We start from the raw sequence: 27573 nt of genomic DNA, 5'->3' as shown, positions 1-27573 counted from the left end.
CACATCATATCTCGTGTTTCATTAATATCTATTATCTAATGTCCACTAGCAAAAATATATCTCCTGGGCTTAACTAATGCTTGAAGACTGATTGCCTAGCTATACAGAGATCATATTGTATTTGTTCAAGATTAACCTATATCCCTTTATAGAGTTAATTTATTTTTTCAAAAATTCCATGAAACATTGTAGAAAAATATCTTATCAGATAAATCCTCCATTCCTATCTTGTATCTGTCATCAGAGAATTTTTAGAGCAGGTTAAATTATCATGCAGTAGATGGACCATTAATATATTTTTATTGCAAGATACAGTTATGATTCAGGAAATTGCTTCCTTAACAGATAAAGTTACTATTAACAGTGATAAACTAAAAATTAAGTCAATCATTTTATGGGTTATACCTCAGGCAGTTAGCAAAATAAATGTTGCTGCCATAGCAACCTATTAAAAAAAAATAGCCAGGAAAGTCCTAAACAGTTAGGATGTAAACTTAAAGACATGAAGTCAGTTCAGAAGAAATTGCCTAGTATTATCATTTGGGAAAAAAAAATAAAAAAAGAAAAAAAAAAGAATAAAAAAACATAACTCAAAATAATCGTGTTTCAGACTTCGCAGGACTCAATTTTATGCACGGTTGTTTTTGATGAGTGATGGTGATGTTTGGATAAGTGGCTGATGATCAGCTTTTCTTTCTTTTAAAGGACTCGATTTAGGTGTAAAAGTAAGGAGTTTAGGAAGAGAATCACAGCTGATCTAGAGATATATGATTTGGTATTTTCAGTATTATTGTACACAAATGGGGCCACCATACTATAAAAGACAGTGAATCTGTCAGGCAAATTAAACAGCCTGGGCTTGCTTAAACAACTAGAGCTAGGTCTCTTGACAAATTGAGATCTAAGAAAGGCCTTTGGAAGGTTCATTATGTGCCTGCAAAAATGCTGCTCCAAAAAGCCGTAGACAATGAAATGAAGTGCAAAAATTGAAGGAAAATTAAGAAGACATTAAAAATAATAAACAAACAAGCAAACAAATAAATATGCTGAGACTGGCTCAGAACATTTTGTGCTATTATCATTGTACAGATAATTTTGAAAAAGACCAACATCAGTGTTTGGAATCTTACGCTGATGTGAACATATTGCAAGAAGAGGGAGAGGACAGGCATAGGAAGAATTTGGTTGCATGTCACATTCTAGATTATATGACATAGTTTGGCAGCATTTCCCTAGATGACCTCCAAAGCCAGTGCAAGTTTTTGCTGGTGAAATGAGATATGAATAAGAAATAAGGAAACAGAATAAGATTAGGTAAAAACTGATTCAGATTTCAAGCCAAAACATGACCCTTTATAAAGCCTTTAAAATGTAACTGTAAGTCACAAGAAAACAAAAGTATGTCCAGCAGCAATATACAAAAAAAAAAAAAAAATTAACCAAGCAAACAAAAAAAAGTTAAAGCAAGCAAACAAACAAAAGGAATTAAACATTTTTTTGAATTATTTGAATACACTTAAGTGTTATAAACTATTTACCAGGCTCTGGTAATTATTCCAGGAATGCCACTTCAATTAACATTTAATCCTTGAGTTTGTCAAAGACACATCAAAAGAAAATGTATAGAAACTAGCAGATATGTTCATTTCACATACAAAATGTTCAAAGCCTTGTGAACACTTGTAATAAAGATTTATCTTAACTGATACAAGTAATCTCTAGGAGTTTGAGGGAATAACTCTAGGGAGTAAAATTAAGCCTTATGTGTTTGGATGTGAGAAGAAAGTTTTAAATATCCTGCATACAAGGTAAGACATCATTGTTTATCGTAATACTTATGAAAATTAGTAATTTAAATTTTTTCTTAACATATTCCAGCTGGACATAAATTAGGCACATTTAAATAGATGCAGTTGGGTTCCTTTGATGGTTGCTCAGGTCTCTGTATACAAATGTACTGGAGACAAATGGAATGGAGTTCAGAGGGGAAAAAACAACACTGATCAAGGGGCTGAAGGAACTGGCACATGATGAAGACATTAACAGCTTAAGTAATAGTTTAAGGCAGAGGGAATGGCTGTCTGAAAACACAGGATTTATCAAACAGACCAGTAAGCATAATTCAGGGTGCTGTAATGGCAAGGGATGTTCCACATAATGAGAAATAAGTCAGGTTTCCTACTGACTGTATAACAGAAAGCAGTTCAAAAATATTTCAGGTTTTTAAGAGACACATTTTGGACAAAATATTCATTTCACAATTTCTGGTGCAATTTCCTTATAAACAAACTTGCAATGATTTACCAGTTGATTAAGAACTGAAGCACACTATTTCCTTTGTGAGTGTTGAAAAACCTATTTTAACAACTGACTTCCAGATTATTTTTTGTCTGTTTCATGTTTTACCACTTGTAGTCTGCAACAAAAAAGTGGTATAGGAGAAACAAACAAACAAACAAACCAAGCAACTAAAACAAGTAAAAAATTTAAACTGCTGGTTGTTTTTTTTGTTTGTTTGTTTGCTTGTTTTTGTTTTTTTTTTTTCTTAAGGTTGACAGAAATTGGTGAAAATGTCAATTTAAATATATATAGATACACATACAAAGAAAAATATGAAGCAACCTGTAGAAAAGCACCAGCAATTATACTACAAAGTCAATTTTGTACACCTTTCAGTATACTACTTTTTATTTAATAAGATTTTCTCATTCCAGGTTTTGAGGATTCAGTTCTTGCTCTGCCCATGTCCTGATGCAAGCTGGGATGTTATTGTAGCAGACCAAGAACAGGTTCTGTTTTTTTAGTAATAATCTGCTCCCATGTCTCCATCAGGTGTGGTGGGAAAAGGACTCAGCACATCACTGACTACTCTCCATACTGAGCTATATATACTTCCTTACGAGCATACTAGGGAAAGAGAAGCAAAGCTTTTCCTATACTATGCTCCACATGTCCATGGGGAAATGGTATAATAGCTCAGGTGGATCCATTTTCTTTCCCACAATACACAGACCAGCAAGCAATAAGGATTAAATTACAAGGAGACTCTAGTCATCACATTCAGTCAGTGTCTGATATCAACATCTGATTGGGTTTATTCAGAGCAGCAGAGTGACTTGAACTGCCACAGGAAACCAAGATTTGATTTTGTTGTGAGGTTTAGATCTATAAAATTAGTTCACTGGTCTATATTTTCGAAAAAATTGCTCCCTGTGGGGGGGGGGGGGGGGGGGGGGAAAAAAAGAGATCTAGTAGTAACTCAGAGAACAGCATGCATAGCAAAATTAAAAGCAGAAAATGCAAACTAGGTTTTTTAGAACTGTTTTTATTGTGTTTTGAAGGACATACACACTCTCCATTAAAATGCATTTTATAGGGAGTAACCAAGTGTATCTCCAATACACTATTCTGTCTCTCCATCCTTCCACCCTGGCCCTCACCTAAATGGATTTTTACATCTCCAGAAGAACTTTGACTGTTATATGGCAAGTGGGAAGGTTAATGGAAAAATCAAAGCCCAATACATGCCCAGAGGGTACAGCAATGTTGCCAGCCAAAAGCTTCCCTCAGATGGAGATAAGTGATACTCATACAAGCCAAGAGGAATTCCACCCTATGGCTCAACATCAGGATTGCACCATTGTTTGGTCAGTATGTTCAACAAGCCACTAGCTCAATGGTATGTCATTTTCATTACAGCTTTGCAGTGTTTACAGAGTATTTCATTAGTTCCTTACACCCCATTCCCATTTTAAGGTCTATTTTATCATTTGTGTCAGCAACCCTAACAGGGATTTAGATTTCAAAATTGGCTAGAAGCCAGAGACGTTAAGTGGAGGGCACAATATATTGCTTCCTGAAGGATGGTATGGAGTGGAGGGGAAGAAAAGAGGAGGGAGCAGAAGGAGAAAGGAAGAGGGGTATTATGTGGAAAAAAAAAAAAGTGTTCCCAAGATTCAGACTAATTGAACACCAACAGAATAAGATAGATGGTCCTCTGGGGCAATTAGCAGACTAAGCAATATTAATAAAAGAGTGTCTTAGAGGAGACCTTTAACAGAGATAAAATGGCTCAGATGAAGGAGATGAAAAGAACAGCTCTGGAGAGCTATGTAGGAAGGAAGTGAAATGCACAGAACAGCCATTAAATCAAAATACATAGATTTACAATATTAGAGCCAAGTAAAGAGAAAGACAATGCTTGACAGGCAAGGTGGTCCTCTTGAGCTTCACCAGGACTCAGTTCAGGAGGCTCAGCCTTCCTAGAGATGAACAGTGTCTTATATGCTGGGCCAAGATGCAATGACAATTGCCAAGGCACTTGGTTCTCTTAACTGAGCTGTTCTTCCAGTAACAATTATGCCTGCCTGTAGCCCGCTGCTGGCACTAATGATCCATTCTACAAGAAAAAAACAAAACAAAACAAAAAAAATAACGTCTTGACAGCTAACTTTTGGACTTTTTCTTTTTCTTTTTTTCTTTTTCTTTTTCTTTTTCTCTTTTTCTTTTTCTTTTTCTTTTTCTTTTTTTTCTTTTTCTTTTTCTTTTCCTTTCTTTTTATTTTCTTTCTTGTTCTTGTTCTTGTTCTTGTTCTTCTTCCTCTCCCTCTCCCTCTCCCTCTCCCTCTCCCTCTCCCTCTTCCTCTTCCTCTTTTTTTTCCCTTTTCCCTTTCCCTTTTCCCTTTCCTTTTTCCCTTTCCCTTTCCCTTTCCCTTTCCTTTCCCTTTCCCTTTCCCTTTCCCTTTCCCTTTCCCTTTCCCTTTCCCTTTCCCTTTCCCTTTCCCTTTCCCTTTCCCTTTCCTCTCTCTCTCTTTCTCTTTCTCTCTCTCTCTCTCTTCTCTCTCTTCTCTCTCTCTTTCTCCTCTCTCTCTCTCTTTCTCTCTCTCTCTCTCTCTCTCTCTCTCTCTCTCTCTCTCTCTTTCTTCTCTTTCTCTTTCTCTCTCTCTCTCTCTCTCTCTCTCTCTCTCTCTCTCTCTCTCTTTCTCTTTCTCTTTCTCTTTCTCTTTCTCTTTCTCTTTCTCTTTCTCTTCTTCTTCAAGCCCTAACAACTGCATTCTCGGGGAACATCTTATAAGCTTTGTAATAAAACCATGGTATTTAAAAACAGCTTGTATTATTGCCTCACTTCCCCTTTGCTCCTGCTGAAAGACCTTTGCAATAATGTCTGTCATTGAAAATTTAGGAATGCTTATCAAGTTTCCAGCCTAGATGTATTTCTTCTTAGGTTTTACCCATTTGTTCTTGTGCCAATGTTTCCCTTTAGTTTTATCACTCTTCTCCCTCCCTGATTTTTAAATAATTACTTCTATCTGCTTGATTTAAAAGCTTGTTACGAAGTGTTTTTAACTGTCTTTTAGTTTGTATTTAACTAGACTCTACAATACCCCAAGGGGTTTGGCAGTGGCTTTTTTTCTGTTATTATAATTCTCCAATTATAATTATAATAATTATAATTATAATATTATAATTCTCCAATTATTACTAATTATCTGGTGGTCTAATTATCTGATGGTCATGAGGTGTGAAGTGTCTCTGTAATTTTGTCACTTCTTGGGCCATGTTAGCAAACCCAGAATATTCTGCTAACCAAATCCTATTACCATCTACAGCTGTGGAAATGCAGAATGCAGAGTCAGTGGGGACTACGGAGTCCCATTAAAATGATGTTGAGATGGTTTTCTGTTTAGAGCAATTGAACTACTTTTCCATGGAATAAGTGGACACTGTTCAATAGACTAGGGATATTCAAATATGACTGGAGTCTAAGTAAAATGTTAGGTTTCTACAAATACTCTCAGAAATAAAAAATGTATTATTTATAATATTCTTGCATCTGTTTAAACATTTGTATTAACTAAATATACATGCACATCTCTTAATGCATACAAGAACCCCCTGTTATTTTCTTTCTCTGATGTATTGCCACCTCTTTACGAAGCGGGTTTTGTACCAGAAGATAAATATTGCCCCTTCCACTTACCCCCATTTTGAAAAGTAATTCCTACAGCTAAACCAAGGTGACTGTATCTTTTACTATCTTAGTATTTAAACTATCAGTAGCTCAGTGGAAGCATTTCACACATGGAAAGAATCATACCAGTAACATGTCTGAAAGACTTATGAGTCAAAATGTTGGAGATGTTCCCCACACAAACAACTAATGGTTGCCTCCCCTTTGCTGGATCCTGGTGTCTGACCATGCTCAGATGAACAGAATTCTGTATGAGCTTGTGAGAGACAGATGTAAGCTTTTCCTGTACCAGCTTTACTGCTTCTGATCCAGCAGACTATGTATGTATTTGATTTATATAATGAATGGAAGTCTAATTATAAAGCAGAGGAAATCACTGAAGCATGAATTTATGGACTCCCTCAGATCACCTCACATGTTGACAGGAATTAATGATGAGAATGTGGTGGCAGCAGCAAAGATATGAGGAGGTAGGTATATACCTGCAGGTTTTCCCTACTCCTGGGTGGAGGAGGGGTGGGGATCAGGATGTGCCAGCAACAAGAGACTTAGTTGGCAGTGGCTTGCAAGCCAGTATTTTCTCGAGCCCAAGATGTTATAATAAGTCAAATATGGAGACTTGCATAAAAAGTCCAGCATGTTCTGACAGCAGCCTGTTCCACTATTTGAATATAACATGAAAAACTGAGTCACAAAGGACAGAAGCTATACTGTGCAAATTTGTGCCCATTTTTGGCTACATCTTGAATTACAAAATTACAATGACTTCTTAGAAAGGAAAGCCTTTCCTTTCTACTAATATGCTGTAATATTCCTGGAAGGGAGCCAATGTGTCAATTTAAGTACCCTCTCAAAGTGCAAGGGACTGTGGTATTTTCAAGTCACAATGTCAGTCTGAGTCCTTCTGGAATGTATGCTAAAGTCTTTCCACCGAGAAGAATGTCTTGCATTAAACATGTCATCCCTAGGCTGGCCCCCCACTCCCTCTCTGGCTGTGGAATTATAGCTTCAACCTTCATTCTTTTATCCCATTTCTCAGCCCTATAGAAAAAATGCCATGGAAACCCTCGTCTTCTACATGTTAATGCACAATGAAAAATTCTCATGTCTGATTCCCGAACAGCAACAAGGCAATCATGCATGGGGAATTTTAATGCCACATTTTTTCAAAAACTGGATGGTGTTAAGTGTATGAAGACTGAAAGCATAATCACATAACTAATCGACAGTGCAGCATCTGATTTGTAGGTATCTAAGGAACTAACCCTGCAAAGGCTTTCATGAATATGGAAGAATCCACATTCAAGCTGTCCCAATGGATAGCATCAGAAGTTTTGTCTGGGTACAACTTGTTTTGAAAGACTTTCTGAAACAGGTTATCACTGTACATAAGGGCATTTCCAGACTTTTATTACTTAGAAGAAGGTTCTTCACTGAGACGGTGGTCAGGCACTGGAGCAGGCTCCTTAGGGCAGTGGTCACAGCATCAAGCTTGATGGAGTTCAAGAAACATTTAGACAACGCTCCCAGACTTAGGGTATGATTTTTGGGTGGTCCTGTGTGGAGGCAAGAGTTGGACTCAATGATCCTGGTGGGTCCATTCCAACCTGGGATATTCTCTGATTGTGTGATCATATATTTAGATATCCAGCTAACCAATCATGTAGTTTAATGGACATAAAAGGACAGGCCATTTTAAGGCCTGACTGATTGCAATTTAAGCCCTCAGAAGAACAAAGTTAGTTAAAGATATATTTTCAGATTATATTGTGAATTTTATGAGGTTAAACTCCCAATAATTGATTGTTCCTGAAATGTAATCTAGTTTGTATGACTTTTTTTTTTTTTTTAAACAGCCAGATATTGGTCTGTGTCTTGACTTCTTTGGACCTCAAATATTTTCCATTTATTTTAAAATTTGAAAACAATGTGGGAGGAGGGGAGGAAGCAAATGGAAAGAAAGCACAAAAGAAACATCTCCTTGCAAGTGTGCAAAAATATTTTATACTTTTTCCAGAAAAAAAAAGGGGGAATAGCCATTGTCCTTCACAGAGATATTAAGATGGAAGGGTGCAAAGAAAAGAAACAAAATCAACATAATAAAATTTAAAAAAAAAAAAAGAAGCCTAAAGGATTATAAGTCAAGGAGGAAACAAACAAACAAACAAACACTTTTTTTTAAACCTTTTAAAACATTTTAAAAACATTTTTAACACCTTTTTTAACTCAGTTCACAATTTGGTTGAGGTGTGATTTGGATGAGGTGTGAGAAGAGGTTTTAAATGTTTTTCTTTGACAGCGCTGCAAGATCAGTAATTACAGAAGAGAGAAAAGCCTTAACCATATTTCATTTAGATCTTTCTTTTTAAAACTAATTTAGGCAGGAAATGATTTTTCCATCCCTAGACATTAGTGTAAAAAGTAAACAAACAAGCAGACAAACTTGGTAGAAGTTCAGATTTTGTGCAATTAAGATGAGCCTTGTTACTCTAGCTTCAGTTTAGGATGCACAACTGAAAAATAAGAGACCTTGATCTGAAATCTAGTCATTTCCCACACTCCAGGAGCCTGCTCTAACTGACAGGCTGTGGGCTATATTGCATATTTTGCATTGTTTTGATTGCATTCTTTTATAGCCTTCATGATGGTCACAAGTAAACTGTTGTTTTTACTATACAAACTGAAACTGTTTGTTGCATCTTGACATTTGGCCATGGCATTCTAAAGAACTCCTGTTTGAAAGCAGAGTATACAGTCCTGGGATCAAGGTTTCTGGCATACATACAGAAACAACACCTGTTTCATTAGGTAGTTTCAGCAGTCTTTCTGCCAGAACATCACAGATTTGAGAAAATACAAGATATCACAACTCAATAGCAATGGGAAGTTCACAGAAACTTCACATTGTTGAGAAATTATTGGATAGGTAGAAGTCTTCTAAAAAAACAGGACTAATAATCCTAATCTTATATAAATAGTAACAGTTTAAAGACTCCCAGAGGCCCGCATATACATTGTGACATACAGTGCTTATTTTCAGTTTGCAGAGAGGAAGCATTAAGTACCCTGAAGCTTTGATACCATATTAGATGTACATTTTAAAGGCAGGGGTTATTTATACAAAATGAAGAAACACAAAATTCTTGTTTAGTTCCCAGTTTCCAGTCCTTGAATCCTGGTCTGCTAAGTCCCTTGTAGAGATACTGTGCTAGAGAACAGGGTCTTTAGAGTCCTAATTGGTTATTTTTCTCTCAGATCTTCCTATTATTACTATTATTTTATTTATTTTTACATTGTGAAAGCAAAACCTGATTCTCCACTGGGTGAAGATACAATATAGCCCAGAAGAACTGTTTTCAAGTGATATATAAAAAATCGACATTTCTAAATCTCATTGAAAAACACACGTCATATACACACATTCACATAACTCATATATTCACAGAACTCACAACATTTTTATTACCTCTCTTAAAACAGTGGTGAAATCCAGGAAAATTGCATTATTTTTTTTCAGGTGGATTTTGTTTGTTTGTTTTTGTTGTCTTTTAATCCATCTCTCTCCTTTAGAGTTTACATGGCAACACCTAGTTTTCCCCCTTTGGAGGGAAAAGATATTTGGAGGATTTTTTATTTTATTTTAATTTAATTTAATTTTTTTTTTTTTTTTATTTGGAGATACAGTAAAGGAGATCAGCCAGTGATGTAAATCAGGATAGTAAATGGACAGTCATTTGAGACTGACTTAGGATCTGGTGTGAACTGTTTATGGTGTGCTTTCTCTCTTTCAGTTGGATATTGAGGTTAATTAACACAGCTAGATTTCTCCAATCACTTATCTTCACAGAAAGAGAAATAATACATATATATAATACGTGTGTATAAACATGTATATATATGCAAGAAATAAATAGTAATGAGTGCATTTATTTTAAATAAATATAATAAAAATATATAAGTAGCATAAACACAATATAAACATATTATTAATATACTTTAATATGTAACTTTGCTTATTGATTATATTTAAGTCTATTAATATTTTATATATTTTAGTCAAAGGGAATCCAAGCTTACTTTACACACAGGAAAAAGTAAGCAGAAGAACACGTATCAAAACTTGGGAACAGATATGTGCACAACAGGCCAACCAGCAGCAACCTTGGAGTGTCTTTTGTCAGACATTCCTTGGGCATAATTTGTGATCAAGTAATAATAATAATAAATAGACAAAATCACGTCAATTAGCAGTCTTTGGAAAGAAAGAGATCTTCCCTAATGGTTAACTTGGCTTATCCTTCTTCATAAGGATAACAGCTCTGAAAAACCATTGGAGACTTACCCCTCTAACATAAAGCATTCTCAAGATAAGGAACCTCACAGATGAGGGTCTAGGACATTTGCTTCTTCAAAGCGAAGTGTTTTTTCAACTTCTTTACGAGTGAGTGGAGCAAGTTAGCTAGAATCTCCTGGCTCCGTACAGCATTCATGGAGAAACTCCATGGAGTCCATCTCCCATAAATTTTCTTTGTTTCTACACTGTCTTTAACCTTAGGCCATTCTAGGAATCTCAAAGTCTCTTCAGAGAGGTCTGAGGTCTCTCCACAAGACTGTTTTGGAGCTATCCTGGCTTTTAATTTTAGTTTGGTTTTGGCTACCATGGGAGATGATTCTGTAAGAGACTGAATACCGCCCTTAAAGCTCTCAAGTGTGACATTATGCATGCTACTTTTTCACTACTACAAACCCACTGGTTTAAATGGATTTGATCACAATTTGCACCTTGATCCCAATGAGAAACCTTTCCATGGCCAGAGCATCAGCTGAATGAAATGACCTCCCTGGAGGACAGGGCTTGCAGTTTGTATATGAGAAACTGACCAGCTGGAGTGGTGATACACAAACCATTTGCCCACTTCAGTTGCATCCTTGTGTCAACAACAGTGCAATTTTCTTTCAGAATCAAACCTGCGAAAGAAAGCTGTGAATGAGTTGAAGCAGTAGTAAATGAACAGGACTCCTGCCAGCTTCCAGCCTGTGCTGGCATTTTATTTCTTTTGTTTCACTCAGTAGCCAGATTATACTTGTCTCTGGTATTGAGTGCAGTTCTGAGGTTCCACAGAAAACCTATGGGAAGATTTCCAGAGCTTTGGCACTGTCCTCACTGGTAGTAGAAATCTGTCCACTCAGTATTACTTCCTTTCTTTGTTCTTCCCAGCTCCTCACAGCTCTAGTTTTAAGTTGACCACAGAATAATATACTTCAGCTTATTTCACTCACATCTTCACTTTTAAAATTGGAATTCTTGCATTCCATACCTATATTGATTAAAGAAGTAAAGTTGTTACTGGGTGAGAGGAAGAGTGAGGAATAAAAATACTAGTTAGATAGAATTAAACATGGTTAGTTTTAATAACTAAATATGTATTTGCTTTAGTAGCAAAAGACAGACAGACAGACAGAACTGTATGTATACAGTCCTGTGTAGAAAGATGAATGTTTTGAAATACATAAATGCATGTCAAGGACCACACAAGACTTAGTTCTTCATCATGGAAAGATGTAATAGAAATGGAAATGAACCTTTGAAAACCACTAGGTGATATATATGCTGTACTTACCACCACTAAAAACAAAGACAGAAGCTGTTAAAATAACAGTGCGAACAAGCTCAGAGGCAAGCATGTTGCAAAAGCAAAGATGATAAAGACTCTGTCTTCACCTGCAATAAATTAATATGCCTTTTCTTAAATCAACAAAGCCTCCTTAATCCTGTGCTCTTCCCATGAAGCAATTTGGTGTTTTTCTGTAAGAAAAAATCCCAATGCCTTTAAAGAAGAGAAAAGGTTGGGTATTTTTTTTTTTTTTTTTTGATAAAGAACACACAAAATAAGAGAGCTGCGAATTTTAACATTATAAATTCCTGTGTTTTGACCAAATGAAAGGAACAGCTGCTTAAATGTGTTGTTGAACTAATAGAGTTTAAGACCTTTCTAAAACGTCTTCTAATGTCTCCAAGAACTTGCTTGAGGTTTTGTTGTTTTAAAGGCTTAAAGGAATGGAATGGAATGGAATGGAATGGAATGGAATGGAATGGAATGGAATGGAATGGAATGGAATGGAATGGAATGGAATGGAATGGAAGGGAAGGGAAGGGAAGGGAAGGGAACGGAAGGGAATGCACTACAATGTAATGCAATGCAATGCAATGCAAAGGTCTGTAAGCTAAGAGGAGGGGAAAAAATAAGACATTAAGATTTAGGCAAAGGCAAACAAACAAACAAACAAAAAACACACCAGAAAACAGCAAAATGCTAAAATTTAGCTTGTGGGTACAATGAAGCTAGTCAGAAATTGCAAAATACTTTGTGTAAAACATTTCCTCAATTTTGGAAGTGATCCTAAAAGGGGATAAAAATAAATATATATGGAGAAATGCATCATAAGTACTACTAGTAATATTTTAACAGAATATAATGTTTTATAATGGTGTTATTAATAAGATTTGTCTTACATGTTTACAAAATGACAAAAACACTTCTCGTGCACATAATTAGAAACTAAAAGCTCATCAACAACATTTTTTAATGCTTTAAGGACTGCTAAAAGGAAAAATTATGTGTTAATATAACAAAAAATGTTTGTCCTATATAGAGAGATAAAGCCAATATATCATTTTTTCATTTATATATTTGTCATTTAACTTTCTGACCAAACAAAAACTTTCCTGAGCAAATGATTTCAGTTTCTGAAAATGAGCATATTTCTTTTCAGCTTTGTTAAACACAATCTCTCTTTACTCATGATCTCCTGTCACCACTCTTTTGAAATCTTGATTGAATGTTGTCTCCTGAGATACACTTTTGTGCTCTGATGTGTGTGATTGACATTCTTTTTACCTTCGGGTTAAATGCAATCCATCATTAAATGAGATGGCCTGCGTCAAAAACTACTTTTATGAGATACCTGAATTACAGTTTCCAGGAATGTTACAGAAGAAAGAGAGAGCCTGATTAGTGTGAAGCTGCCCTCAAAACAAACAATTTACTTGAAAAAATATTTTAGTGTTTATATTAGATTCCAAGAGAAGCTTTTTATTTCCTCCTCCTTCCCCACCCCCCCCTCCCCCCACAAGTGAATAAGCAAATTAGTTTGAGGAAAATTATATCTTTCTTCCTAAGAAAAACCACAATGCTTTCCACAGAAACTTAAACAAGTAGTCAAATGCAGGAGTCCACTTTGCATTGTGCCCACTTCTATATAAATGTGCTAAAATGTGCTAATGAAGAAAAAATAAAATATGAGCAAAAAAGTGCCCTATATTCACCAGTTTCTTCCATTTTGCACTCAGTTGAATGTAAAATAATTTTATTCTCAGTGTGCATTAAACAATTTGGCACTAACTTTGGAGCATAAAGAGAGCTTCTGGACTGCCTGAAACCTGATAAAGGGGGACTGCTTTACCTCTCTGCTGGTCACAAGGTAGTTAAAGGTCAGTTCATTTACTCAATGAGCATAAAGCTGAAAGAGTTTTGTATTCATATCTAGTGGAATGAAAAGACCTTTTTGCTTCACATTTTTAGTCTGACAACCCAGACCACAAGTAAGGACATTTCTTAGAAAAACAACCATTCACCAGCATGAGATTGTAATGTTTATCCACTTCCCTGGGGCCTGAAGTGTGCTCTTCCACTTCTACTTCTGTTATGTTAAATCCTAATACCAATTGTTAGTCTTGCCTGTCTTGTGCTTGCAGGCACAGGGGAGTTGCAGAAAAATTGATCTTTGGGGCTCTTTGCAGTAAAACAAAGATGGTCAATTTGTGCCTACTTTCAGATGTTGTCCTGTGATTGCTGAATACTTTCTGGCTGTGTTGTCTCAGTCATATCTATCCATAATACAAGACATCCACTGCTTAAGGTGTGCCACTGTGTGCTTGGGAAGTCCTGGACATTTTGTTTAAATCTTAGATCTGAGTGTCTATATAATTTTTCTCAGTTACAAGGAGACAAGGTCAAAAACATCAAAATATGTCAGTGGTCCTCAACTCTGCTTTGGTAGAAGTTATTAATAAAATATTCAGGGTCAGATTTTGCACATCATTTATACTGCATTACACCAGAACAGAGTGATCAAAGGAAGTTAACATTCTTGTATAGGCAGGGTGGAAATCTAATAATCAATTAATCAGTTCTTTCAATTTATAAATGAATTAATAGGTAAGTGTTGAAGTTACATGCCATCCTCATTTAAGTTTTCCAATTCTTTACCTTAAAATACTTATATGATCATATATTATATATGATTCAGACTGATTTCACTGCTAACTTGTTTTCTAAGTGGTCTTTGAGAACTGAATCCTTTCATGTACAAACGTTTCAAGTGTAAAATAACCTTTTTACCAAAGATTTCAGAAGTAAAAAATATTAATAAAACGGGATTATTTTTTCCACAGAAAGAAAAGTATTTTCTCAATTTTCTAAAAATGCAATGACAAAATTAACATCTCTTTCAAGATTTTTGAAACGTTCAAATCCAGAAGCAACTGTTCCATGATAATCTTGGACTACTGTCCAAGGAATATATTTCATGCCAGAGCTGGAATCTAGGTGCATTTTTTAGTATAGAGGATGACTACTCAATTGTAGCTCTTAACAACTGACCTGAGTAGGTGGTAGTGTGAAATAATTTTAAAAAGAATTGTGCCTCAGACCCCTGTAGAAAAGGCAAAGTCATGTCATATCACCTTCCTCTGCATGTTGACAAGATTTTGAACATTCAGCAGTTTGCACAAAGCATTATCTGTTTCTCTGAATTTCTCTAGCTGCAGATATTCTTGTGCTTTTGAGTAATATTTATTTCTTCAGCTGTCTATCCCCTTCATTCCTCTTCTTGTTTGCCTCATCCACCATGCACTTTATCACTGCACTTTACTTTTTTAGACAAAAAAAAAAAACAAAACACAAAACAAAACAGTATTCATCTTATGAAAGGATAAGTGATGTGTTAAGCAGTTAGTTGGGACCACTGAACATGTACTATGCACACAGTCCCACACACGCAGAGCATGAGAAGGTGAAATTGTCTATAAATAGGAGTCAGCAATAGCAGCCTGTGCACTGAACAACAGTTGCAATGGGAGACCAGAAAAACAAACAAACAAACAAACAAACAAACAACAACAACAAACACCATCACCATAGGAGATTTTAGCCCAAGGCTCAAGTTCTGTTCAACTTCAAATTCATAAGCATAGAATGTCTGATACAGACATCCTGATTACACACAGATCATACAACTCCATCAGATATCTGGGCTGAAACATCTGTTCATGTGCAGTGTTACAACTTCTTAGTAAGTACAGACACCTTAATGCAAAACTCAGTCTTTGAGTCATCTCCCTTTTAGGAGGAGAACATGACTTTTCTCTTTTCTGCACCACCACTTTCTTCCCCTCACCCACCAACATCTATCTGCGTATATCCCATAAAGTTATTCAGGACTTTTGACACACGCGTTAGTTGCTAATCAAGCTCCACAGTAGGGACATGTCTTCTGCCTTTTAATAAGTAACCTAACAATAATTCCATAGAAGTTTTGAATGTTCTTCATTTTATTAAGCAGGTTCAGAATGCCATCCCTGGGAAAAGCACACTGAAACATGGAAATTGCCCTTAAAGAACTTGAGAAACAAAAATGACGTGGCATTTCTCTCAGTGCAGAGTAAGGCATGTTGCATGGTTATTTTTTTCCAAGTGAAACAATTACAGCTTGCTTTAGGTATCACATCACAGGACAAAAGCCAGTGTGTGGGGGGAGGACTTGGAACTACATTACAAGCTAGGAAACATTCACATTTTTTTTTTATTTTTTTTTGTATTTTATTCACTTGCTCTGTTAGAACTGCAATTTGTTCTTTTAGATACAGTAGAACACCAATTTGTTTCCTGAGACATTGAGGAAAATAGAGGGCTTGTACAAAAGAAGGGGAAGACAGAAAAGTTGAGGGAAGATGCAGGGAAGTTATCAAGATATAATGAAGAAAGTGCTCTAATTCCCACAAAGCGCATGAGAGCTTAATCATTAGTAACACTTTATATATGGAGTTTGGTATGGAGAAATTTAAACGTATTATTATTTGTTTAATATTCTGAGCCTTTCCCCCTTGCAATCATGTTTCCATAAGTAAATCAGTGATTCCTAGATTTTTGCTTTGTTTAGGGTTGATGAGAGCTGAAAAATTTGTTTTTATCAGCTGCATTTTTACTGCAACACTGACTACTGCCTTGCTGAAGTAACAATCTCTAATTTCAGAAAAGCTAGCCATCCAAAAAGAAAAAAAAAAAAAAGAAGAAAAAGAAAAGTTGTATTTGCTCTCAGGATAAACGACTGATCTTATTCACTTCATACAGCTTAGGCAAAGAGAATGATAATTAAGGGAAAGCCAAGATGCTTGCATATAATATATATAGTGTGATGAAACCCACCCTTAACACTTTTAAGTGTTTAGGTATTGGAACTACGCACGTATTTACTTATACAACATAATGAGGTCTTGTTTTATATCAAAATGAAAACCTACAGGGATAAAGCTTGTCTTTAGCAAATGTTGTTGACTGTTGAAAAAAGTTATACATACTGGGCAATTGCCTTCAGAAAGAACTTCTCAGCAAGGAGAAAATCCATTAATTTAAACAGTAAAGCAGAGAAGAAAATCAAACTGTGTGAGTATTAGAGAGAACATACATGTAATGACCCTGTAACAGTTGTAAAGCCCTATTATGATTCCTATTGTTGCTTGTGTGACCAAGCTTGTATGACTCATGCATTAGACTTTGCCAGTCTTGGACAATAGAGTGACCACACCCATCTTGCTGGGGCAACAACACTCTGTTGTCCTCTGCTCAATACATGGTTGCTTCTTTTTCCTTCCTTGCAGCACATTAACCTCAGTTGCTATTCTGGTCCTTGTGATACTCGATAAAGAAATGGCTCAACTACACACACAACAGGGATGAGACACATGACAGACAACAAAACAAGTGATTAGGAATCTTCCATACAATCACAGGCATGGATCTACATCATCAACAGTTGGGAAGAGAGCCTTACCATAACCATGTAGCGAACAGTATTTGATATTAGCTGCCTTGGAGAGAGAGAGACTAGCACAATTCAGACTTACAGTTAGTTTATGAACTAAGAAATTAATTTAAACTTAAATTTGGGCATGAACAGCCTGAAGCACAATCAGCCTTAACTGTCAATAGTACTATTCAAAGAAAAGAACATGCTGAATTTTTCCATTCCACCTCTTTTTCCTTTCTTCCTCTAATGAGAGCTGGGGTCAAAAACCTGGCAATGCCACTCCACCAAGTCTTCAAATTGAGAAGAAATTATAATTTTTATAATTTTAAAATCCTCTTGGATTTTGCTGCTTGCTTTCTTTGCCTTTTTTCCTTTTCCTTGCCTGGAGAAAGTTGGAGTTTGGGGAAAAAAAAAAAAAAAAGGCTGTCAATTGTTCCATAATCTTGGTTAAAAGAAAGAAATATATCAGTGGGAAAAAACAACAACAACAAAACACACACACACACAAAACAAACAAACAAACAAAATAAATAAATAATAAAAAAACCAGCTCCTAAGGAGTGTTCTTGACTGTTGACTGTAAGTTTACAGTCCATCCTCTTGTGCATCTTATGCTGCATGTAGGGCACCAGCCAATATCTTGTCTGGGCTCAGCACTATATGATGCCTCCAGTCTCTGGTGCTTGGAGACGAACATGTTCTAAGAGGAAATCTGTGGCCTTGCTAGAAGCTGCCTTTGCCAGCTTGCAGTCCAGGTAGGGAGCAAATCTGGTCTTGAGAGCAGACTCTGGACTTGCGTGTTTCCACTTGTGCTCATGCCACTTGCTGAACCAGGACTCTTGCAATAGTTCATGTCAATGAATTCTTATTTGGATCCTACTCCTACAGTTCATGGAAGACCCCGACTGCCTACTCATATCTAACATTAATAAACTAAGCATTGCTGGGCATCCATGCCAATAGGCATGGAGTAGCCCATATTTGTGCTAAAGAACTTCTTCAAGAGGGCAGCAGTATACACACTGCCTATTGGGGATGGCCCCTGGAACAGACCATCTGCCAAACACTGCCTGGGATCTGCAGGGGAGAGCATCATTTGAAGAAAGACCATTTCAAGCAAGGGACTTCCTAACAGTTCACTAGTGCAGGCAATCATGGTGAGCTTAAACTTAACGCTATAGAAAGATACATTAAATGTTTTATATTGAATAAGTATTTATGCAGACAGATGAACATACTGCCTAAGTTTAGGAAATATCTTATTTTCTTAAAAGATAGGCCTGGATTGACAGAGAGAGTATTTTGGCCTAGAACCATTTAAAACACCTTGCTTATACATCTGCATTAGTTCAAATGGAACTTTCAAGTTTCAGGCTGCCTGAAAGTTGATCCACACCACGTTTGTTGTCCTGCACATCCTCTAACAGATGTGCTTTCACAGTAAGGTTTTAGAGAATCAAAATGTTGAAGCTCAGACAAATGGACATCAGCATCTATCAGATAAAATACTTGAATAACATTGTCTTAATTCAAATAAAAGCGACTTGTAAGGTCAGAACCCACAAATATTAACTACAAGGTATACAAGTTACTGCTGAGAATTGTCCCACTGACTTCAAAAGCCAGTTTATCCTATTAAAAAAAAAACCTCATCTGCTGTTCTTTGAATGAAGAACATTTCTGTTGTAGCAAAGATAGTCGTAGAACATAAAGACCCTAAACAGAAATTAATAAAGAAAACTATTATGGCTGAATTGCATTTCCATCATTACACTAACTTTTATTGCTGTTGAAAGTGAGTGAGCAAGGCTGGGAATTATGTATTTTCCTCAAGTGTTTTATGATGTTACATTCCTTTCTCTGTCTTATTTTCTATTTCTTCCTGTATAGGAAAAAACTAAAAATGAAAAAAAATATATATAAAACACCTATATTTGACACTAAGATTTAGAATGTAAACACAGAAGTCAGAGACACATTTCCCTGTGGCTGGATTATTATCAGACATATTGTGTGGAACTGCGCCTTCCATTTCAGTGATGGGTTACATGCTTGAACTGAAGAAGCACAACTCACATGCAGGCAAACTAGTAGGCCCTTCACTTGTGAACTGCTTCACTTAGTGGCAGATTTATTTTATTTATTTTATTTTATTTTATTTTATTTTATTTTATTTTTGGAAATAAAATTTAAAAAAAAAGTATTTGTTTTCTTTGTCTTGTCTTCTGCTTTTCCTTCATTCTCTTTGAATCTTCAGACATTACAGTTTCACTGGACCTCACAAACACAGAAGGATCAGTACAGGAACAAAAAACAATACTGAAGTTTACTGCCCTGCTAGGGGAATTTTAGTATATATCAGAGTTTTATTAAGCAGCTCTGCTGTCTGCAATGGACCACTTCCTCAGTGATAAAGTCCTTTTGTGTCCCAAATCAAGCCATATGGATGTCTAAAAGAAACTTCCCAAAGGATTTCACTAGAGAGTTTTCTTCAAAAGCTAGGTCAGAGCACTGGGGACATGAGGTTCCAGAATGAGTTTGTTTCCAAAGGTGATATAAGTCACAAAGTCATGGGAAAAATGGTCAGAGAAAGACCACCTAGACCTTCCCTTGTCCCTCTGCAGGATCATTTCAAGCCATGTAAGACCTGATGGATTTCTTTACTCTGTTGATAAGGACCTTCAACTAGATAGACATCACAGCAGCTCCAGGCAATATATTCTGGAGATTGTGCTCTCTGTTTTTTCCTCGTGTCTAACTTGATTATGTCTTTTTACAACATAAACTCATCAGTTCTCATACCACTCATTCAGGATATGAGTTGGTGGTCTCTTCTTCCATTTGAAGCTTTCTATATGAGGTTGAAGTATTCAGTCATAACACTTCCCAAGTTCTCTTTTATTTGGCAAACAACTCCAATTTCCTGTTTTCCTCACATGTTATGTTTTAAACTATGTTGCACATTTGATCATTGTTTCTGTCATCCTCCAGCTCTTCTTAGACTTGCACTTGGTCAGAAAAGGATCCCATATCATAACTTACCAGAGTTCTTCATGTATCTTTCAGGCTAGGCACCTCTGTGCCTAAGTGCAAAACAGATCTTCCTTGCAACAGAATGATGCCATGATTCCAAATATCTTATCTGTGATCATTAAAATTGTAGGGCTTTCTTTCCAGTTCCAGCATAAACATGTACTGCCACCTAACTTCTTCATGTAGCTTTAATTTGACTTTTTTTTTCCAGTTCTTAGCACTTATGTAAGCAAGAAATTACTTTTTATTTTTTTGCAGATAGGCATGTGAGTTCTGTTCAACTAATTTGGTAATCATAACCGATGAGTAGAGTCTAAAAGTATGTCTGTTGTTAAGAAGAAGATTTTTTTGTTTGTTTGCTTCCAGAAATGGTGCCTATCATCAACTAAACTTGTTCTGCTGCAATGTTTCTTAATTATTTCTCTAATAAGGATTGTATCTGGAAAAATCAGATAATATCAGAAAAAGACAAACATTTTACAAGTCCAAAATATGAGCCAAACTGAGAAGAGATGTAACACGTCATTTTTAGAGAAGATTTGTAAAGATTCATAAGCCTATTGCCAAAACATAACTGTATATTAATAAGTGTGTGTCTCCTCTCATATATTGCTTGGTATATACCTCTATTTAAATATAGGATTCCATTTCATTAAACAGGGAAATCCTGAAATGATAATTATTTGTAAAACACTAAATTTTCGCCTGAATACTGTTATTTTTTTTTTTTTTGGTGTAAAATATTTCACATGAGAATGTGTTAGTTATACATAGTAGGCATAAAATAGTCATTTATGAGGTTAATTAGTAGTTAATTTAGAAACCAATTTAATCTCCCTTTGGTAATACTCAAGAAAATAGGTTTACAGATGAACTACGTATAAGAGCTAACAACGTGAACAATATTGCTTTCAAGAATATCTCTAAACAATGACTTTCAGGGTGTGATCCTAACTTGTGGTTCTTGCCCTACATTTTTTCTGTCTTACCTCCTGGCACGCCTGCAGCTCTGGGTACATGTTGTTCAGTATATCTTTGGTCTGCCCCATTAATTGTTATAAACTTATCAGGTTATTTTAAGAACTTGTAAGATAATTATTTAATGAAAGAAGAAAAACTGCAGAAGACAACTTTCAAGAAACATGTATCAGAATCAAATTTGACCTAGTTTGTGCATCTCGTTTGGAATTTCTCTTTAATATTTATAATTTGTCTAGATTGGGTGTTAGAGTATACGGGAGATGCAGGAAACTACAACTCAAGCATACGTGATGGCTTAACTTCAGAACTGATGCAAGTGTATGGAAGGCCAAATTCATTTTGGTTTCAGCAATTCTGTCAGGTATGAAGGTACCTTTGGCATTCATAAAGTAATATTTAAATAACGTTTTGTTTTGCTCTGTTTTGTTTTCAGTAATCTTTCCCACCACCATTTTCACCAATTACAGAAAACTATGCTTGGATTCATTTTCATTTTTAATGAAACATTTACAACCCTTACCTCTAAAAAATCTTTTCTACAGCTGTCATCAGACTCTATATTAAATACTGGAAATTTGGATGAAAGTGATGTTCATATTTAAACAAAATGTTCAGATCTAATCTTCTGCCTCTACCTTTTTTGTTTGTTTGTTTGTTTGTTTATCTTTATTTCAAAACTACTTTCTCATAAATGGAGAAACATATGGCTGGAAGATATTTCCATTGCAGTCTAGTGTATTTGTTGATGTGTTTCAAAACCACTATGAGGACAACACAAACGTGCTGAATGTAATATCCCTGAAGTCATTGCCTTTTAAGTATCTGTTAGGGAATTCAACCACAAAGTGGTGCTGTTGCAAAAGCTAACGTTTAACGGGGAAAACCAACTCCTTGCTTTTAATAACGACCCAAGGCATACATAAAACCCAATGAAAATGCTCATCCATTTACAAACTAACATGCATATCTTCTCTATAAATATTCTATTTTATTAATGTAAAATGGAATTAGAGTGGTATCTTAATATGTGGGGAAAAATGTATGTCTTCAAAGTATATAAAAGATTACATGTTCTAATCAAGGACCTAATTAAGCAGATCAATGTATAGTAATTATTCCAATTAAAATCCTCAGAAATTGAAGATGACTTTCTACAACATGCTCAGAGCAATATTTCAAATTCTTCAAGACTGAACAGAGACTTGTTCAAAATAACATGATTTTGTTTGGATGGAAGTCAGAACCTCACATCCAAGGACTACAGTTAAAATAAGATGATCATTTGGGACCTTTACTGTGCGTCATAAAATGTAAAAAAAAAATAGTATTAAAAATCCACTTGTATTAAGGCTTATCCTTAAAAACAAACAAACAAAAAAACAAACAAACAAACAAAATATATAAAACCACCTAGAAGAACAGATGAAGATATAAAAATATCTAGATAAAAACAGCTTCAGAACAACAGAAACATCTTTAGAGAAAAGTGTGGAAAACTGCAAGTACCAAACAAGTCTCCATTTTCTAAAGCTGTGAAAACACAGTCTGCAATGCTTTTTGCAGTGCACACATATTTGGCAAGATTAAGGTGTCACATATCATATTACAAGGCTTCTGATTGCCCACAGACCCAGACACGAGTACAGGGCAAAACCCCTCAACTTCTGTAAACTGCCTGACTCCAGCAGATGTGCCTCCCATCAGAGGTAGGCAGCCCCTATGCCTAGGACATTTCCTTGTAACCTATTTATTTGCCTTCTTTTTGCTGGGCTATCTGCAAATGGGAAGTTCCCCAGGCTAGGGATGCTTTCAGATGCTTAACCCTTTGCCTACCTCTGGGGGAACATTCTCAAGCAATAGGAAAATCTTCTATTCCTAGCATTATTTGTCTACTTCAGGAGATTAAAAGCTGAGTCATACTTTAGGCATTTCTCAAATCCAACTACAATGTCGGGGTTGGGGGGACAGGCATAATTTTTTCCCCTCCTTTTAACTGAGAAAGATCTAAAAAAGATGGAAACTACATTCAACCAAAGAGCGAAGACAAAAATACTCTTGAGCTGATCAAGACCTCTGTGTTGTTTTGTTTTGTTTTGTTTTGTTTTTGTGGACTGGCAGAGCAGCAATTTGCAATAGAATATTCTTAGGAATCAGTGATGGAAGATCTCTCTTTCCTTCTGCATCTGGACGGTTAGAGGGAATAAGCAATTCAGGCAGGATTTATGTGACTGATACAATATGTAGAGTTCAGAGTTCCATAAAAAGGATTATTTAATGGTTGAGAAAAATCAGATAAAGTGCAACCACAACAATTGCAATACCTGCCACGTTTCAATCCACAGTGGAAGATATTTTAATAAAACTATGACAACTATCTAGGTAGATTTAAATGTCCTAAAGAAGATGGTACAATGCTTTGACAGCATGAGAGGGCTAATCATCCTTACAAAGGGAGGAGAAAGAGGAAAACATTCTTTGTTAAATAACAAAAGAGAAAGGTTTGTGAGCTTATAAAGGAAGTATTCACTAAAGGAACAATCAGGTAATGTAAGTTTTTAAGTACTGTATAATATAAGCAGGTTCTTATGATTATGACTTGCTCAATTATGCTTGAATCAAATAGAAAAGAAAGATGACTTAAGCAAGTAAATTTAGAGGGAGGCTTAGAGGCATGCAGCTAAATTTATCAGCCATCTCTGTGAGCAATCACTCTAAATAAAAAGTTTGGAAACCAGTCACTGCTGGTTGCTGATGAACTTTCCATGTTTTTGGCACTCACCATCCTTTTCTTAATGGACTAATCTGCAAATCAAAACAGGAGCAATATCTGGATACAAATCCACCCTGAGCTCTATTCTTAAGAGTGGATATTTCTCCTAACATGTATCTTTGTGTTGTGGAGAGTAACTTGGGTTGACAAAAATGATGACTAAAGAAATAATGTGTCTAAGATTTAGAAGCAATAAAATAAATAAATAAATAAATAAATAAAAATGCTAGAGGGAAGGAGTGAGTGGAGACTTATGGCTTTACAGTTCTGCAGTTCTGTTTCTCTATTTCACCTGTTTTACATGTCCTATAATGACTTCTGAATATGGGTAAGAATAGAAACACATGCTTGCAGTTTGACCAAAGAGTGTGCATGTGTATGTGTGTGAGTGTGCGTGTGGGAGACTGAAGGAGGATGGGGGGAAAGAGAGAAAGAGAGAGAGGAGTGGATGGACCATTAGACTGCAAATGCAGAGACATTCCTGCAATAAAATACTTGTCTTCTGAGAATCACAGTCCGGAAGGGATGGTTATGATTTAACAAAAGAATTCTCTAAAATGTTCCCTGGTGCTAATACCATTCTTAATAATAAGAAAAGATTTTACCAGGAAGAGGAATGAAACCATCAATTGGATTGAAAAGAAAAGAAAAGAAAAGAAAAGAAAAGAAAAGAAAAGAAAAGAAAAGAAAAGAAAAGAAAAGAAAAGAAAAGAAAAGAAAAGAAAAGAAAAGAAAAGAAAAGAAAAGAAAAGGAAAAGGAAAAGGAAAAGGAAAAGGAAAAGGAAAAGGAAAAGGAAAAGGAAAAGGAAAAGGAAAAGGAAAAGGAAGGAAAAGGAAGGAAAAGGAAGGAAAAGGAAGGAAAAGGAAGGAAAAGGAAGGAAAAGGAAGGAAAAGGAAGGAAAAGGAAGGAAAAGAAAAGAAAAGAAAAAGAAAAGAAAAGAAAAAAAAGAAAAGAAAAGAAAAGAAAAGAAAAGAAAAGAAAAGAAAAGAAAAGAAAAGAAAAGAAAAGAAAAGAAAAGAAAAGAAAAGAAAAGAAAAGAAAAGAAAAGAAAAGAAAAGAAAAGAAAAGAAAAGAAAAGAAAAGAAAAGAAAAGAAGAAAAGAAAAGAAAAGAAAGAAAAGAAAAGAAAAGAAAAGAAAAGAAAAGAAAAGAAAAGAAAAGAAAAGAAAAGAAAAGAAAAGAAAAGAAAAGAAAAGAAAAGAAAAGAAAAGAAAAGAAAAGAAAAGAAAAGAAAAGAAAAGAAAAGAAAAGAAAAGAAAAGAAAAGAAAAGAAAAGAAAAGAAAAGAAAAGAAAAGAAAAGAAAAGAAAAGAAAAGAAAAGAAAAGAAAAGAAAAGAAAAGAAAAGAAAAAAGAAAAAGAAAGAAAGAAAGAAAGAAAGAAAGAAAGAAAGAAAGAAAGAAAGAAAGAAAGAAAGAGAACAGGGACATGATGGGGATTTTTAGAGCACACAAGGGAAAAAAAAATTACCTTTATGTCAGTTTTGTCATTTTCAAAAAAATAACTCATTCTCTGAAACTCCCCAGCTAGGCAAGGTTATTATAAATGGTAGGTAGTGAAAGAAGAGTGTGGCAATAAAAGGGTTAATCTGCAGAGCACAGAGCCATCTGGCTGAGCTGGTTTGTTATAATCGAGCAGATTATGTTCACGGGACTCAGAGTTTAAGGCTCCTCTCCCATAGAGCAACTCTGCACAACCCAAGCAGACCAACTTTGTGACTTTGAATGAACATATTTACATCCACCTTTCTCTTCATGTCGACTTTTCTGGAAACATTCACACGGATGCCATGGTTACTCCTACCACGGTAAGAGAAATTTGACGTTTTCTAATAGGGTCCTAAGAGGGCGGGGGGGGGGGGGGGGGGGGGGGAAGGGTTTCTTTGAAGAAGTATAATGGGGGGGGGCGGGGGGGGGGAAGGATGTCTTGTAAGCAGTAGATCTGTCCCAAAAGCTGTTGCTTTTACCATTGTGCTTGCTCCTTCCCCCACCCCTACTTGCCCTATAGCTTGCTTTAGTCCTGAGGTTCCTCTCTCCTCCTTCTCCACACTCTGTTGTTCAAGTCTCTGGCAAGAAAACAGAAGAAGAAAAATATGAGGTGCTAAAGGAATCTGATTCAAGAGGAAAAAGCAAAGGAGACTCTTGGTTTTCTTTTAAGAGGGAAACCAGAAACTTCAGATATAGCAAAAGGGGCTGCAAAGCTTGAGCAGGGATTGCAAGAACCAGCCTCAGCATACATAGCATGCTTGCCCTCAGGGAAAGTTAGAGCCTATGACAGGCAAAGTGAAAATGTCCAATTTCTAGACCTTGCCTGTCTCAGGTAACTAACTTCACTGGAGCTTTTTTTTTTTTGTGTGTGTGTGTGTGTGTGTGTGCATGCGTGCGCCAGACCCTAGGAAGTCTATCCATGACTTTTGAATCAATCTCCATCCTCCTCAAACCCAAACATTAAATTCTCTGGTAGGAGCTGGAGATCAAAGGATTCTCTGCACATCTGTATCTAGGTGAAAAAGATATACTCACTTTGTGCTAGGATAGCAGAGAAACTATTCTTACGCTGCAATTTCAAGTGTTTGGTAAGTGCCTTCTAGGAATGCAGCACACAACTAATAAACACAGACGCACATATAGAGAGCAAAATAGAAAGCTGTTTCTCATCTAAACAGCTGAAATGCAGCTTAAAGCGTCAGTTACTGTTGAGTCCTTATGGAGACACCAAACTGCTATTAGCCAAGAGGGGAAAAAGTCCTTGAATGGTTTAGATAGTTTTCTGATCAGTTCTTAATCCTTCATTAAAATAAACGGGAAAGCTCTGTGTTGGTCCTATCTCTTGAACTATAAATATGCAGCATCTGGAGAGATGGATATTTTGGATTGAATAGGGCTGCTATGCACACATTCTCTCATTCCTATATTGCAAAACCAGTTATTTAGAGATGAGTGTGTGTGTGCGTGTGTTTTTTTTTTCCCCTTTTTAAATAGACAGAGATGTGTGCTATATTGTCCAGTCAATTGTTATGAGCTACAAGCTTTCAAAAAGCACTATTTTCTCTTAGGCTCGTGTGATTTGTTGCATGAGGAGTGCAAATGGTATGTAAAGTTTGCCTTTACATTTGCCTTCAGGAAAATACTCAGACAAATAGGAAAGATATTCTCAGGCACTGAAATACCTGATCTGTGTAAGTGTGTAAGTAGAGGAGTAGTATAAGGAACACCTATAAATAAGATGTCAGAAAAACAAAACTCTAATTAAAAAAATAAAATCTTACTTTGTGGCAAGACAGACAAAAGCAGTAGAGAATGAAAGAGAGTTCGGCACAATTCCAACTGCTTGTAGTAAAAAGACTGCTCTCAGATACACGTGTCAGCGTCAGGAGCTGTGTGTGTGAGCATGGTAGGGGGAGGAAAACTAGGTACAATTACAGGTGGAGGGCCCAAAATATGGGGAGAAGAGGATGTACCAGCAAGGCCAGGACGGAACTGCTTTGTGTAGGAGGGTGTTATATTTTGAGGTATGCAATATATTTAGGGTTTGGATTTTTTTTCTTCTTCTTCCCAGGGAAAAATAAAAATAAAAAAAAAAAGTGATTCATAGATAGATACAAGTTTGGACTGAAAGTGTTACATGCTGAAGATAAACTGCAATATATTGTATTGTGTACTGGAGTAATAAGAGCAGGTGAGCCATGCAAAGGTGGTAATCATAAAAGGAAAACTACTGCAGGTCAGCTGGA

The 27573-nt window shown here is 35.9% G+C and overlaps 2 protein-coding genes across 8 annotated transcripts in view; one reads left to right on the top strand and one right to left on the bottom strand.

Annotated features, from left to right (window-relative positions):
* The window catches only part of LOC310899749 (uncharacterized protein), a 201242-nt gene that overhangs the window by 100430 nt on the left and 73239 nt on the right, over window positions 1–27573 (bottom strand). Inside the window, exon 2 of one of the 7 annotated variants that reach the window (XR_014584622.1) lies at window positions 4982–11288. The exons of the other annotated variants lie outside the window; for them this stretch is intronic. The gene's annotated coding sequence lies outside the window, so the exon portion shown is untranslated. Of the gene's footprint in view, window positions 1–4981; window positions 11289–27573 lie in introns of those variants that run through there. 7 annotated transcript variants of the gene reach the window in all.
* NTF3 (neurotrophin 3) overlaps window positions 25236–27573 on the top strand; it is a 61112-nt gene continuing 58774 nt past the window's right edge. The window contains exon 1 of the mRNA XM_083836549.1: window positions 25236–25647. Coding sequence (XP_083692675.1) covers window positions 25630–25647 — 18 coding nt within the window. The 5' untranslated portion in view covers window positions 25236–25629. The remainder of the gene's footprint in view (window positions 25648–27573) is intronic.

The sequence above is a fragment of the Anser anser genome, assembly GCF_964211835.1.
Source record: "Anser anser genome assembly, chromosome: 1".
NCBI classification, from domain to species: Eukaryota; Metazoa; Chordata; class Aves; order Anseriformes; family Anatidae; genus Anser; species Anser anser.
Note: the sequence above shows the minus strand (reverse complement) of the source record. Positions and strands in the feature narration are given on the sequence as shown.